Below are 14403 nucleotides of genomic sequence, written 5' to 3' on the forward strand. Positions count from 1 at the left end.
AGGCATTTTTTTTATTCTCCCAAAAAAAAATTGTTTAAATGACACAACATGGCTAGCTAATATTTGATATATCTTTCATTATGGCTGATACTGTGTATGCAACACTACAGGTTATACCAGTTTGGGTCTTCAGTCTAAACGGAGCTTCGACGGCTGCTACGTTGCACAAGGAATTGAGACCTTCGGTCGCTATGACGTCACTCAGATATGGTAAGTAATCATCTGTTAAACTAGGATAGTGTGTGACGTACGAATTAATGGCTTAGAGATATTTGATACCACCGTTAAAAAGGCAAGAAAACTTTTGTGCGGAGATGTTCATTCCTCAGTCTTAATCTCCATGTTGCAACCAACAATAAAATATTTTGTGTGTAAGGCTATAAATTCGAAAAAAGTATTCCTAGCGAAACGCAGCTGCGCAGCCGCTTTGCTGGCTTTTAAAGTTCTATTTGCGGCTTACATCTTGCACAAACGATTACGATCATAGCAACGTAGTGTCAGCAGAAAATGTTGCAGCGGCGTGCTCATTGACATTCTATGTAGGGATCATCACGGCATTATAATTACGTGACCAATCACTTTTTCCCAAACGCCTTTTTCCCATCCACGGATTCGTCAAAAATACCTTCAAGCTGAACCGCCCCAGCCTGAACACTTATGCCGTCCAAAGTTAAAAAGACTTAGTAGAAGAAAAGACACTGTGCTAATCTACCTACCAGTCCAGCTCAGCACAACTACAGTCATGGCTACCATGTACAGTAACACGCCGCCACCTTCGCGACTACCGTTTTCTTCACACACACATTATACGTCGAAAGCTGACGCCGCAGCGCAAATTCAGATGCAGAATTTTAGATATGGAGGCTTCGTTTTGGAAAATCAAACGGAGATTTCATCGCCGCCTTCCATAGCGCCGCCGGGAGCTACGATCGGCATATTGAGCAAGCAGCATATATACGCCGAATCCAATACGATTCAACTGTCATCACCTGTCTACCGTAGCCAGCAGAATGTGTCGACTGCTATGTACATGCAGTCTATGATGACCAAGATGTACCAGCCGCAACATCCCCATCCACCCCTGATGGACTCAACCCAGCAGATAGAGGTGTTGCATGTATCACCTGGCGTGCCGACGCCGGTAGAGTTGTCTATTTATGAGAACAAGCAGCCCACAGGATTCTTACATGTGACTATCGGCAATCAGACAGTTGAGTTTCTCGACGGGGTTGCTAATATGCCGCAAAAGCGGTAAGCTTTCTACCATAAGTCTAGACGTGACAGCATTTCGCGACCGAAAGATGGCTGTGACGCCTCCTCTTTCTCGTATGCGAGCATTGCTTCAAGGAGGCTATCGCCTATTAATCAATAGCTGCTGTTTTTAGTCTGCTGTGCCGCAAACAAGTGGAGGAGTGCTATAGAATTTTACTCGTCCGTTTTATTGTGGAGAATTGCGTCAAGTTCAAAGCTAGTTAGCCCGAGGCAGCCAGCTTTCTTGTATGTACTTTATCACGAGCCCAAGCATCGCTGTTGTCAGCGTCTGTAATTCTTCATTTTCTTTCTCGTCCATATTTTTGATTTTAATGCAAATGATCTGTTTTGCCTTTTTACTATCTGCATTCATACTGATGAAGTGTCTTGGTCGCTGATCTTACAATGCTCGATTTGAAGTCATGACTGGGACGGCGGTAGAAGGATCCCCTGCGCTTTTAGGCGGCTAGCAATAGACCCACAATCGGATACGAGAGTACCTACTTTAGCATCGGATTCGAGAATAAGAATCCCATCGCTCTCGTCTGCTAATCCAAGCTCTGCCTTCGAACATATCATGCCGAGCGAGAATTCCCCACGCAACTTCGACTTTTTGATTTTGACATTCTTCCTGCACACACAATGTAAATAAGCAGTAGCATCATTCTAATTGGCCAACGTACAGCTGACCAGAGGGACCCTTAATGGCTAATCGGGTTCCGACTTTAGCCACGGGAACTAAAGCGCCTTGACGGACATTCGAGGCACCGCAAATAATCGGCAGTAAGTTGTTTTTGTCGCCAACGTTGACATTGCAGATTTTCAGACGATCTGCGTGAGGGTGCGTACAAAAGTTCACAATCTCGCCGACCACCAGCGTGTGCCACGTTGTTTCCTCTTTCTTTTGCACTGTAGCTACGGGTGTTACTTCAGCAGCCGCATTTGTAGATAAATTTCGAGCTGTTAAATGCTTGAAGATACCATAGACGAGCGAACGACAAGGATGTGTGTGGAATTGAGTTGAAAGGAGCATCTTTAGACGATTTGAGCAAATTAACAAGCTTAAATGTTAAAAGTTATTATTGAGTAATAAGACACAACGTAACCAGCAGTAACCCTGAAGGGTAAGACCCAAAGCTTTTAGGCACGCGCAAAAGTTCGGCCTGTGATAGTCTTCTTTTGAATTTTGGACTGATCCTTTTCGGGACGAGCACGGTTTAATACTGAATGACAGAGTATTCGTTAGATAGACCTTAGCATGCTCATAATTATAACGTACCTTGCAGCAGCAAATCAACACGCTTCCGCATACGGATGTGCAAGTACGTCTTAGAAGCCTTGATGTGGTAGTGAAGGTAGTTACGTAGCCCCTGTACAAGAGTTGCCGCCTTGATTCGCTTCTCGGTAGTGTCCACGTGGGTGGGAAAGATGGCAAGACTCAAATAACCCACCAGGTCCGGCGAGTTGCGAAGACCCGGTGCTCCACGCAACTCAAGCGGAGGATCCTTACCAAATGCCACGGGTGGAGCATTGTTTACCGTGCGTCGAGTGTCAACGAATTCCTTATTATAAGCACAGGATTATCAAGCATGTCGCGTCAGTGCACTGTCTGAAACCCTGCGGCACTAAACCACACTTTTAATCAGAAGCAAACCTGGAGGAAGACTCGAGCAATTGCCTGGTCGGTCTTGTCCTCAAAGCAGACTGAATAGACAATGACGATACGGTCTGCCTGAGGGAGAACGTAAACGGTCTCGTTACGGCGGTACGGAATCTGCACAGGGCCTAGAGTGCTTGCATTGCCATTTTGAAGTGCTTCAAAACATTGTTCATATGGGGCTCCCAAAATGTTGCGTTTTAGGACCGCAATACGCCCAATGAAGGATGCTGCAGTTGACAAAGAACTCATCAGCTACTAAGCCACCATTGATCATACAGGAAAGCTATAGGAACCAGCATTCGTCGGGGTAATCAGGTCTACGTTAACTTGTAACGAGAAATCAAAGCCAGTCTTTGGAGCGATGAGCTGAAACTCAGGATACGTTACGGCGAACATTTGCTGGGCACCCAATCTAATTACCCACGAAAACGTCTATGAACCAAAGTTTCCTTTTTGTGATAACGATACAAACGCACCCTTCGAGCGTCTTGTACGGAGGATATGCCATTGAGATTGTTAAGAGGTTGTCCACGATCGATATGTCATACTGCACATCTGCATTAAAGCGGCAAAAAATCAGACCCTTTATCATGATTTCTGCATCTAGCGCGTCATCAAAACTCACCGTCAAAGTCGCACAATCGGATTTCTAATGGCTTTACGGGCCGAGAGGCTCTGCACATTTTCGACGTCAGCACATAATTAATTCAGAATTGGGGATGGTAAACGCAGCAAAGCATAGACCCCGGCTCAAAAGCTTACTTCTCCCCAAGTCGTTTCTCGAGGACCTCCTTTATAATCTTGTTCTCCGAGTCAAGGAACAACATTGCGCGTAGTCAGAGGAAGAATGCTGACACTCCTGTTTTGACGACAGGTATATGTACCGTACTCACTTTTTACAAATTAAGAATGCAGCTCTTTTAACCAATCCGACGTCGTGTTATCACCAATGTCAACGCGTCCGCCGCTGCCGTCCTCCGCTTCGTCCATGAATCCATTAGATGGCCCAGGAGAGCTCAATTATGGTGTCTATGGCCGCGTCCTTTTCTATGGACAGCTCGAAAAACGTCGTGATGGAGCTGTGCGCGGTGGTTGGGCCTCACGTCTCTTCGTCCTCACGCCAGAGAGTCTACATTACTACCGCAAAGCCACGGAGTTTGAGCTGCTGGGAGAAGAACGAGGACTTGTACGTAGTGCTATTCTTTTCGAGCAGCATAAGATCCTTTTAATATGCTGCTGCATTTTTAATAGGTCCCGTTGTCCTCGATTACGAGGGTGCGTGCCATGCCGGAGGATGACGCGCCCTATTTGTCGGTAGAGCCAGGAGTAGAGCACTATTACCTTGAAATCTGCACGGTACGCACCTTGTTGAAGCGGTATTGCGCTACATCCATGCTGATTTGATCTTGCTTTGTAGAAGGACCGCCTATATCTGATGCGGACACCAATACGTGAGGCATCAACGTGCGAGAGCTGGTCGATTGCTATAGAGGAGCAGCGCAAAGTGTTGCGCTCAGAAAAGGTGAATAAACGTGAGTGTTCTTCAAACTCTATTCCATTTCCAGAGGCACTGCCTAGTCCCACTCTACTTGCACGCAACCATGAGCTTTACTCCCATTTCGTAAGTTGGGCGTCTTACGGCTCCTTTGTGTATTTCACTAGAGTATAAAAACGTCCTCCTGTTTGCGAACGAACAGGAAGCATCCCCACCGCGAATGTCCATGATCTCGGTTGTTTATCTGAGCGAACGGGTCGGGCGAGCTGCTGAAAAAGTGATCAAGCGTCGGACGGAATGGGGTGAAAAAGTTGATCTCGGTGTGATTCCACAAGGCGGAGCATGCGTCATTTTACTTCAAAATGGAGGTATCGGTCGTATTGGTACACAAGCTCTTATGAGTAGCTGGGATTCGGGACGATTTTGCTGGATTGAAGTCACAGATGCCGAGTTCCCGACAGAAATTGAAGTTTCGGTGACGTGCAAAGTACTAACTCAGGAAGCCACTTTGAAGTCTCCCAAGAATCAAAGTGTACAAGAAGGTTTACCGAAATGGGTCGAATGGGTTGATGAAGGGTCTAGTATCGGCTTTCTTTTAATGTGTCTTTTCGTCCATCTGCTATATGGCGTTGATGGCTTTCACTGGTCGCATAAGTGCTGTCTCACAGTTGGTGCTGCACTGGCCATCTCGACTATCCTCAATGGGTCTTCTACATATAGGAAACCGCATACTCCAATCCCGATTGCTAGACACACGAGTCCGACCGATTTGCTACCGAAGTTGCAGTTTACGCTTACAGTTCATCGATGTCGGATTAAGATGGAGGGCTCAGAGTTCATTTATCCTCAAGCCAGCAACAAAGAGTAGGTATAGACTTCTTTACACGCGGACAGACCTTAAATTTCTATGAAGCAGTATCAAAATAAATTACCGTTACTTATCCTATCAGAGATCCGACAATGCGTGTCTTGTATTCATGCAAGGCAGCTAAGTGCCCGTTCCTCCTGTTGTGCTATCTAGCAGCGAGATCACAGCTTGGCGATCCGAGTCGGCATAGCCCAGCTCGATGAGACGCTGATTAAACTCCTGGAGCGTCAACGCGCCACACGAGAGGCTGCTCATACCAAGCATTACGTCCATAAGAATCTCTGGTCTCTTTATTTTGAGTAAAGCAGCTCGCTCAATGAGACCCATAGATGGGAATGACAGCTTCCACAATTCACGAAATTTTCGTTCAGCAACTTCAGGATCTTCTATCGAAAATGTTTTCATACTTGCTTCGACATTCCATGTCTCGTCCATTTGTACCGACTGCGTCTGAGTGGAATTTAAAGGACATGTGGAGGTTTCCATTTGTTGTGTTTCGACGACTCCGTCCGACGAGCTGCACTCAAGTATAATTTGATCACGCGGTGATTGCAAATCTTGTCTATGTTGGGGACGCGGTCGCTCTTGGTGATAACGCGCGCGATGATTACCGTTCATTAAACGCGAAGCTGACGCTGACCATTGCAGCTGCGGCTTTGTTCCACGTTGGCTGGATTCTTGAATGTTGCCTGCCTTACCCACCGACACAAAGACTTCGGCCTCGTCTGGCAGCCGCCCTATTTCCTCCATAGTGCGAATAGGTTCGCCGTCTTCCCGAGATATATCAACAATCTGATTCTCCTTGACACCAAAGCGGACCTTAAGCACATCCATGATGATCTGCGGCTCAGTTCCTTCGTAGTACGAAATGCACACAGTGCGTCCAAATGTTGACAAACTGTTGACATTCAGGTGCTTGCAACGTTGCATGCGAGGCTGTAAACTCTTGCGAGAACGCGGTAAATTAATCTGCCATAACCTACTTACACACACCTGGCACACGCGACGGGGTCGTTGCTCATCGATCGCACCAATACTAGCAGCACTCTTTTCGCGCTCGGGATTTGCCAGTCGTGTGTTCGTACACTTGCTGCAGAAAGCTTTGCGACAGTAACTGCACTTGTGCTTCCACTCCAAAAGCGAAAACATTTTACGGCAGTGCGAACAATTTTCCGTTTTGTTTGAATGCACCTGCAGCGGGACAGGTCGATCAGGAATTTGATTTTGCAACATCGTATCAACTTCATCAAGAGTGATACTGTTGCCTTTGTAGAGTCGAAATTCTTCTAACATAAGAGTCTTAACGAATCCTTGATTTGGATAGACGACACCGCGGCTAGCCATAGCAAAATTTACTGCAGTGACAAGTGACCAATAATTGGCGCGCATTAAATACATGATGACGAGTGTTGCGGAGCGCGAAATACCCTGTGTGCAATGAACCAAGACTCGACCGTGCTGAGTACGCTTCGCAGATTCAATAAATTTGAACGCGGTGTCAAAATAAGACCCAATGTCTGCCTCCGGTCGGTCCTTTATGGTGACGTTGAAATACTTGACACCATCGCTTTCGAACGTGTTGCCCACGTCCAGGCTAGCGTTTACAACGTGCGTAATTCCTAAATGAGACATTACCTGCTTGGACTGCGCATGCCACATATTTCCTAAGAAGAGAAATCCTTCGAGTATCTCGTTGGGGTAGTTAAGATTGTGAGTTCCGCTCTTGGTTCGCCTAAGTTTTCCTGAAATCTTGTCCAGTAGTGAAGAAGTTGTGTAAAATGGGTATCGGTATTTAAATGTAAGGAAACCGTCGTAAAGAAGCTTTACACTAGTCACGAGAGCGTCTTCGACAATCAGTCTCTCGAGCTTCTTTAGCCATTGAGCGCTCTTCGAGTCATCAGCTTCTTCTACTGTAATTTTCTTGACTGTGTCTCCAAAGAGCACGACATCGCGTAACTTTCTCTTTTTACTAGAGAATAAAAACCGTTGCTCGTCAAGCAGTCCATTTTCCACGTCTTCTAGCGACTGACAGTCTTGCATAGGAGGAATTGAGATGGCTGAAGGAATAGAGTCTTCCTCATACTCTTCTCTTGACCTTGTATCGATAAGAATGATACCACGCGACGCCTGTACTTGGTTGTACAACCAGCGGCAGTTTACCTCACCGCGACGTACAAGTCGCTTACGTTGTGGTGGCACGGGCTCGCTTTCTTCCACGATCGTGTCGTCATTCGTGATGTCCTCCCCCATATTCGTATTGCTAGCGCCGCTACTATTGCTCTCGCCGCCCATGGACATGTCTCCGTTAGGACGCTACTATATTAATAATGTCCTCTTGATTTGAGAAGTTGTCGAGATACAGGCGTTGCTGAACCTCCCGCTATTGCGCGTCACCGGATCGATGGACTCGGAACTGGTGCTTACCGGCTATGGTATGTGTTGGCTGCCTTCGTTATTGCTTCAGTAAGCGAATGCGTTGCTGGGGGACGTCGGCAAGTGGCAGAGATCCAGACTCTGCGGTCTGGTTCATAACTGCTGAAGACTACACAGTGCACACTTGGAGGCGTGGGCAGAGCCCGGCCAAGCCAGCGAGATAAGATGGGGTCTAGAATTCCTGACACAATCGATAATTGATCAAGTATCTGAATAGCTAAGATTCGTTTTATGTGTATATTACCATTGACCAGAACCTGTAAGAAACAATATGTATGCACCCGTCCAACAACTGCCAGGAAAAGCAGCTCTCACTCCGGCTCTATAAGCTCACTTATGGCCCTACATTGCGCAGGTGCTTTCGTCCTTCCTCTACGCCAATATTACGCGAAATGGCATTGCGCAGCGGCATGACAGCGTCGTCATTATCCATTACTTTTATCCGTTTGACAACGAACGTTTGCTTTGTTGCAACGGTGCGTTTGAGAATTGCACACGGAAAAGGCGAATTTTGCCAAGCTAATCAGCGCAATTCTCGCTTTGCTGCGCGGTAATCTTTTCCATAAAATGGCTTCGTTGGTCGACAATTCCACTCTTGGAAGCATCAGCCGCCGGATCGGAACGGGGTCAACGCTATACTTTAGAGGTACATACACATACATGCAAGCGTTACTGAAGCCGCCTTCAATAAAAACAGTTGTACTACTTGCATCAGTAGTTTCGTGTATGTCTCGCTCGTGAGAGTGAGACCCAAGCAATACCAGCGTTGAAAGGCAGCTACATGATGGAGCACTGACTATCCTTAAGCGATTCTAATGTTAGCCTTGATGTTGAAGTTACCTTTCGCTTGGCTGGTTGACTCGGGTAAAATCCGCTAGTTAGCTGATCAAGCTCGTCTTCTGCTACGCTGCACTTGTTGTGGAACAGCCGCCGCTCTTCTTGCAGCAAAACTCGCAAAAACCCTTGATTTGGGACCACTACGCCGCGCCCAGAATGAACAAAGTTGAACGCTTGAGCAAGCGACCAGTAGTATGCACGCATTATATACACGATAACTAGGGTTGACGAACGCGAGATCCCCTGCGTACAGTGTACTAAAACCCTGCAGGGTTTGCCATCCACAGTCGTCGAGCGCTGCGCTTGCGCTATAAATTCGCATGCTGCATCAAAGAATTTCGAAATCTTTGCATCAGGTTTGTCAGCGAGTCTGGCATTGAAATATTTGACGCCCTCATTCTCAAAGACGTTGTCCACCTTACGGGTTGCATTTACAACATGAGTGATCCCCAAGTGCTGAACAACTTGTTTGCACTGCGCTTGCCACATATTTCCGAGAAATAGAAAGCTGTCAACAATCTCGTTTGGATAGGACACCTGGTGCTTACCACTAAGCAGTACACCATCATCCACGATGCCTAAAGATGTGTAAAACGGGTAGCGTTTTTGGAACACTACAAAACCCTCACAAAGCACTCTGATGGTTGCTGCTCGTCCATCTTCAATAAGAAACTGCTCCAGCTTGTATAACCACGACTTGGGGCTACTAACGTCTTGGTTATTTGAAAATAGCAACAGATCGCGGAGCATGCGCTTAGAAGTTGAAAGCCCTAGATTTTCAATGTATTCATCATAGGTACAGTCGTTGTCGTGGTCCGGTGGCGGTATGTTAATAGCTCCAAGGACTGTGTTGGTTCGACTTTGTTCCCTCGACCGACAGTCGATGAGCAACTCACCCACATTGATATTGTTATATAACCAGCGGCTATCCACCAAACGCCGGCGCAACAAACGCTTTTTGCAGACCATAGAACTCACTTCCTTGGTGCAAGCCTCAATCGGCGCAACTTGTCCAAGTTGTGCCTCGCCCATGATTAGAGTCGATGATGTCCACGCGGCTGGTACAATTCAAAAGTGTGAAATCGTAGTGATAAGACGCTACGTACAATATGTAATGCTCATACCCCACGTCAGTGTAAAGGCATACAATGTTAGCACCTTATGTAGATGTCTTCCTTGCTTTGCATACTCACAACTTCCATACGGAATGATTTAGCCATTACCTGCATTACGTAATCCCCTGGTGAACCCAAATCCCGTTCAAGTCCATTTTTCCAGCAAAATCGTATTTTAAGATTCGGACGTACGGTCAGTGTCAACAAATGATTCGTATCACAATATGGACCGTACATGTATCTACATCCAGGTTTATTCAGCCACGCCACTGCGACAACTCCGGTATGATGTCAGCAAGCAAAATGAGACAGCAATTGTTCTCAGCAAGCGAATTGATTGCTGGACTGGATCTCCGAACAGGTTTACGCATACAAGCTAATACATTCGCTACAGACTGTAATTAGATTGACCAAGATATCATATTGTGTGGAGTGTAGCATGCGAAAAGCGGGTCCACGCAAGACCAAGAAACTGCCTCTCATTATATTTCGAAAGACCCACCGATCCACCGAAGCATGACTCCTTTTCGTCCTTCGGCCCATATTTTTCGAAGGCTCATGGTATCAACAATCGCGGTAATTTAACATCACAGAGATGCTTACCGATCGATGCAAGTTTTTTTAAGAACTTGCATTAAGCTGGCTACTGCGATCAGACTGGCTTTTAGGCCAGTCTCTCGCCGACTTGCGATCGAATTTCACCTGACCCGTCACATGCAGCAACCGTACATGACACGTACAACTTAACGACCAGCGAGAAGATAGGTAGAGAGAGCGCAACAGATGGTTAAGTGCAACAACACTCAAATTATGAAATAAAGAAAAAGAAAGTTCGTTTGCTGGAAATAATCCAAGGTTGTTTCTTTTGAATATGCACACTCCTACTCCTCAGATTTATACTCAAGACAAACAAGTCTATTAGCATGTTATCTAGAAGCAAATCGTCATACTCGCGTAGGTCCATGAACATCATCTTACGTAATCTAGGAAGATTTGAGAGAAATTACGAATCCCGACTTAAGAAACACGAGTGAATTTGATCAACATAGGAGAATCATGTGGTCTCACTGTTTGTGTGGATGGGGCATTACGTCTATAATTTTCCAAAATTGCCTTTACAATTTACATCCCGCTGGGCCTCACTATGCTGGACGCTGCCGTCAGGTTGACATCGCATGAAGTGCGAAAACGCTGCATGCCAAAACGTGGCGTTATCGTAAATGTGCTAAAAAGCTTACCCTAATTATTTTTTAAGGTAATATCTACCATTTATGCCTAATTTCCAATTTAATGCCAATTAAATTCTTCAATTGATTAATTTCCGTTAGGCCACATGCTATAACTTTACCCAAACGCATGGCTTAAACCCATCTACACGCATCAAATGCAAGATGGAATAACGCATAGTTGTTTTGGCATATGAGTGCTTGCAAGGCCATCCACGTCTTCCATGTTGGATCGAACGCTGTTAATATTGCATTGTTAGTAGAGTAGCTGTCTAGCACTCTACTTTTTTTTATGGTTCACGAAAGTAAATTCTTCATAAAGTCAATCATTTGTCGAATAAAAAAATAACACGTTTAACTATGTTCACGGTTATCCTGTGCTTCTCTAAACCAAGCTTCCACCCTCCGTTCTAAGTCATGCATCACAAAAGCACAAGTTATTCCAAAATAAAGATATTTTCACTTTGAATGAAAAAAGCACGATATAAAAGTGGAGGCTCGTCAGCATCTTCATTACCAAGATCCAACCAAAGACAACAAAGCGGCGGTAGGATTAACAAAATTGTTTAACACATCCTATTCTCAAATTAAGTTTTCCTGTATCATTACTCACAACAACTGCTCTCGCTGCGGCTCAATCGCCACCACCTCCATAGTTCCATCGTTAAAATCATCGTCTGGACGAAATTTAGTTTGGGTGATTCTTGCGTATCTTTTGTTGACAGTCGCATTCCTTCTTTGAAAATCATTAAGCATATTCTTGAACTCTTTGAAGCCTCGGTGAATGCATGGTAATTCATCATATTCGCAGAGCTCGTCAAATTCCTGAAGGAGGAACAGAGGGCACGCTCATTTTCCATTCTCCTTCGTGAATGCTAGTCACGCATTTGAGATAGCGCTGACAATTGATAGTGTAAGACCCGACTTGCGTCGACTGGAAGCTTTAAACCCTTCGTAAGTCCAACTTTATAGTTCTAAAGCATTTCTTGAGAACTGATACTGGGTGATGATGACCTAACAAATACATGTATATATTCGAAAAATGAAAAAATATCCTTGACCAGCACGAATAGATTGTGAACGACACACCATCTATTGGAGCTGGTCATATCAGCAACGATAACTTCTGAGAGGCCTTTAGCCCATTTTCATCGCAAGGGTATTTCTGTCAAAACGGTTGGAACTCCACAGCTAGTTCGATCAGATCAACTTACCACTTCACCGACAGAATGAAGCCTTCCTTGATAACAGCTGCTGTGGTACTCAATGGTACGTGCTTCATCTCCAGTCTACATATGGAGTGGCAAGTATAATGTATATCACTGGATCTTTCTTGATGTTTGTCCACCCGTTTGGACGTGATTGTAAACGACCCTGCCTGGATGGTCTTCAAGTTATAACCTATGCTTTGTTCAACCCTTACACATTATTCATCCAAGAAGGCACATAACGAGATGGCAGAATCATAAACGGGGCATATAGCTTTGTAAGGCTCCTACAATTCCTCAAATCAAAATATTGGCTGATGATAAGTCACAATCATAAACTGCTGCATTTCTTCAACCGAAGGATGCCAAATGTTTGGATACATCGAATGTTAAGGCCGTGATAGTTTTTCGGAATACTTTTTGATAAGTCATATCCCCTTCCATCGTGGACATTGACTAGCTTGCTGTCCATAGTGTCAATTCAAATTTTTAGTGATTTCTCCGTACTTCGAATATCACCAGAGCCAATTTCATCACAATCACGCGAAAATAAAGCTCCTTCACCGGCAATAGAGTTGTTACCTTCGACTGAGATTGCCGGTTGTTTCCGCAACAGAAAGAATGACAAAAGGAGCAAACTGTGATAAAGCTCTCCTCTGCATATTGCAAGCTTTTAAAGGTATATGATCATTCTTTCCGCTTGAAGACAACGCCACCAAGGTGCAACAGTTCTTTGAGAACAGGCAGACTCTGGTATGAGGTGTGTCCAAACCCAGCCTTTGGCACCAGTGGAGACCTAGGGCGATTAAGAAGCTCTTCAGAGGCTTTTCGCTGAGATGATTGAACGAATGATGATGACGAGAGCGATTCTAGACTTCCACCAGATCTCATAATCCCCTCCTCTTTGGCTCCCAAAGATCATTTACTTTCTTCTTTACATCCCTTGAGTTGGCAGTGACAGGAGGGCAGGGCAGGACACAATTATAATGCCAAATTCCACTGTGATTGCGTCAATTGTGGTTGATATTCTCATTCTGAGACACCGACATCAATAAGGATAGCTATCTGAGTAGCAAGACGAAGTAGCAGGCTCAGATAAACTCAGATACAAGCGGTAGATGCGTCGAGCTAGTGAGAGAACTTGGTCTAGTATAAGTATACCATGAAAGCAATGCAAAACTCTTACAATCATACGGTCTGTTTGAGTTCAGGAATACTCCCACTACGGTAGCGTCAAGTGATAAAATTGTATAGATGATTCGTCACCGTACGAGTCCTAATGGTTGGATGGTTTATTAGCGTGATTAATGTATTTCCTTTACACTGAAGGTAAAAAACGTGATTTCCTGTAAGAATCGACCGACCGTGATATATTAACGTGGCGGTTCAATCCACTGAGCTGCTGTATACACTGTACTAAGGTCAGATGACTTTAATTCTGACTGAGACTACTGTACAAAGACGTTTTAATGTACAACTTCAAGAGGATAGTGACAGTGTGAAGCAATGTCGTGCTGACTGAATTAAATCGTGTGTGCTGTGCACTTAGAAGCCCCGAGATTGTGGCCACAGCCCTATAAACCACAATTATTTGTTCACATATGGCTCGCTACGATATGAATTTACTGCTGCACCTATTCGTTGTTTGCGCATATCGCAATCTGCATTAGTAATCGGCAAACAGTGTAGACGTTCCAAAGCCGTAATTAAGTAAGACATGAAACGTATATCAAGCGTCAAATGGTCTACAAAGATGCACGCTTCGAGAATTGCCGCCATTCAGCATCTCGAAAGCTTTATGTTTATTTAGTATCAAGATACTTCGTTAAATGGTTCAAATAACGCACAATGGCAGTATTAGAAATCAGGTCCTTAGCTGATATGATTCGAAAAAGGGCGTTCATGGAATCGCGGACTGCAAGCTGTATTTCAGAAAATACACAGCTTTGTTGTAAGAACAAATGAACGTTTATATTTAACATCAGATTGAGATCACTTCTCCTATATGCACCCTTAAATTGCAGTCGCAGAGCATACTCGACACCTAACTGCGGTAAAAGCGGTAAGTCCCGATCATGGTAGGTGCCAACCTATGAGCATTTCTTGACGCGGACTTTTAAAGTCAAAGCTTAATCTATTTAAAGTGCTTGGCAATTTCGTTGCACTTGGATACACTTGTACACGACTCGGTCATGACATTGAGCACGACTGAGTCGTGAGAGGATTGCATTTTCTATGGCGATGTAGTGCCTGTGTCTGTGACGGGGCACACGGCACCTTGCACAGAGGAAGCTTGACTTCCAAGAGTAT

General features: G+C 45.0%; 6 protein-coding genes across 6 annotated transcripts; 2 read left to right on the top strand and 4 right to left on the bottom strand.

The window, feature by feature from the left end:
- Positions 1–134: 134 nt before the first annotated feature.
- PHALS_03785 (phenylalanyl-trna synthetase subunit beta) lies at positions 135–2284 on the bottom strand (the record flags this gene model as incomplete). Its single annotated transcript, XM_024718065.1, has 4 exons — positions 135–189; positions 252–261; positions 1752–1882; positions 1935–2284. The coding sequence occupies 4 exons, from the start codon at positions 2282–2284 to the stop codon at positions 135–137; spliced, it is 546 nt and encodes a 181-aa protein (XP_024583501.1).
- Positions 2285–2391: 107 nt separating this feature from the next.
- PHALS_03786 (peptidase) lies at positions 2392–3738 on the bottom strand (the record flags this gene model as incomplete). The annotated part of the gene is made up of 7 exons (XM_024718066.1): positions 2392–2474; positions 2531–2813; positions 2906–3138; positions 3205–3323; positions 3388–3466; positions 3537–3586; positions 3674–3738. 7 exons carry the CDS (start codon positions 3736–3738, stop codon positions 2392–2394), a joined length of 912 nt encoding a protein of 303 aa, XP_024583502.1.
- Positions 3739–3860: 122 nt separating this feature from the next.
- PHALS_03787 (hypothetical protein F443_01183) lies at positions 3861–5274 on the top strand (the record flags this gene model as incomplete). Its single annotated transcript, XM_024718067.1, has 4 exons — positions 3861–4097; positions 4163–4267; positions 4329–4532; positions 4609–5274. 4 exons carry the CDS (start codon positions 3861–3863, stop codon positions 5272–5274), a joined length of 1212 nt encoding a protein of 403 aa, XP_024583503.1.
- A 120-nt stretch (positions 5275–5394) lies between these two features.
- Positions 5395–7572, bottom strand: PHALS_03788 (dual specificity; the record flags this gene model as incomplete). The annotated part of the gene is made up of 1 exon (XM_024718069.1): positions 5395–7572. One exon carries the CDS (start codon positions 7570–7572, stop codon positions 5395–5397), a length of 2178 nt encoding a protein of 725 aa, XP_024583504.1.
- A 1-nt stretch (position 7573) lies between these two features.
- Positions 7574–8417, top strand: PHALS_14966 (uncharacterized protein). Its single transcript, XM_036407146.1, has one exon. The coding sequence runs from the start codon at positions 7983–7985 to the stop codon at positions 8259–8261; it is 279 nt and encodes a 92-aa protein (XP_036263400.1). The 5' UTR covers positions 7574–7982; the 3' UTR covers positions 8262–8417.
- Position 8418: 1 nt separating this feature from the next.
- Positions 8419–9896, bottom strand: PHALS_03789 (dual specificity; the record flags this gene model as incomplete). Its single annotated transcript, XM_024718071.1, has 4 exons — positions 8419–8484; positions 8548–9602; positions 9669–9702; positions 9768–9896. The coding sequence occupies 4 exons, from the start codon at positions 9894–9896 to the stop codon at positions 8419–8421; spliced, it is 1284 nt and encodes a 427-aa protein (XP_024583506.1).
- Positions 9897–14403: the final 4507 nt, after the last annotated feature.

Source organism: Plasmopara halstedii, assembly GCF_900000015.1.
Source record: "Plasmopara halstedii genome assembly, contig: Scaffold_2386, whole genome shotgun sequence".
NCBI lineage: Eukaryota > Oomycota > Peronosporomycetes > Peronosporales > Peronosporaceae > Plasmopara > Plasmopara halstedii.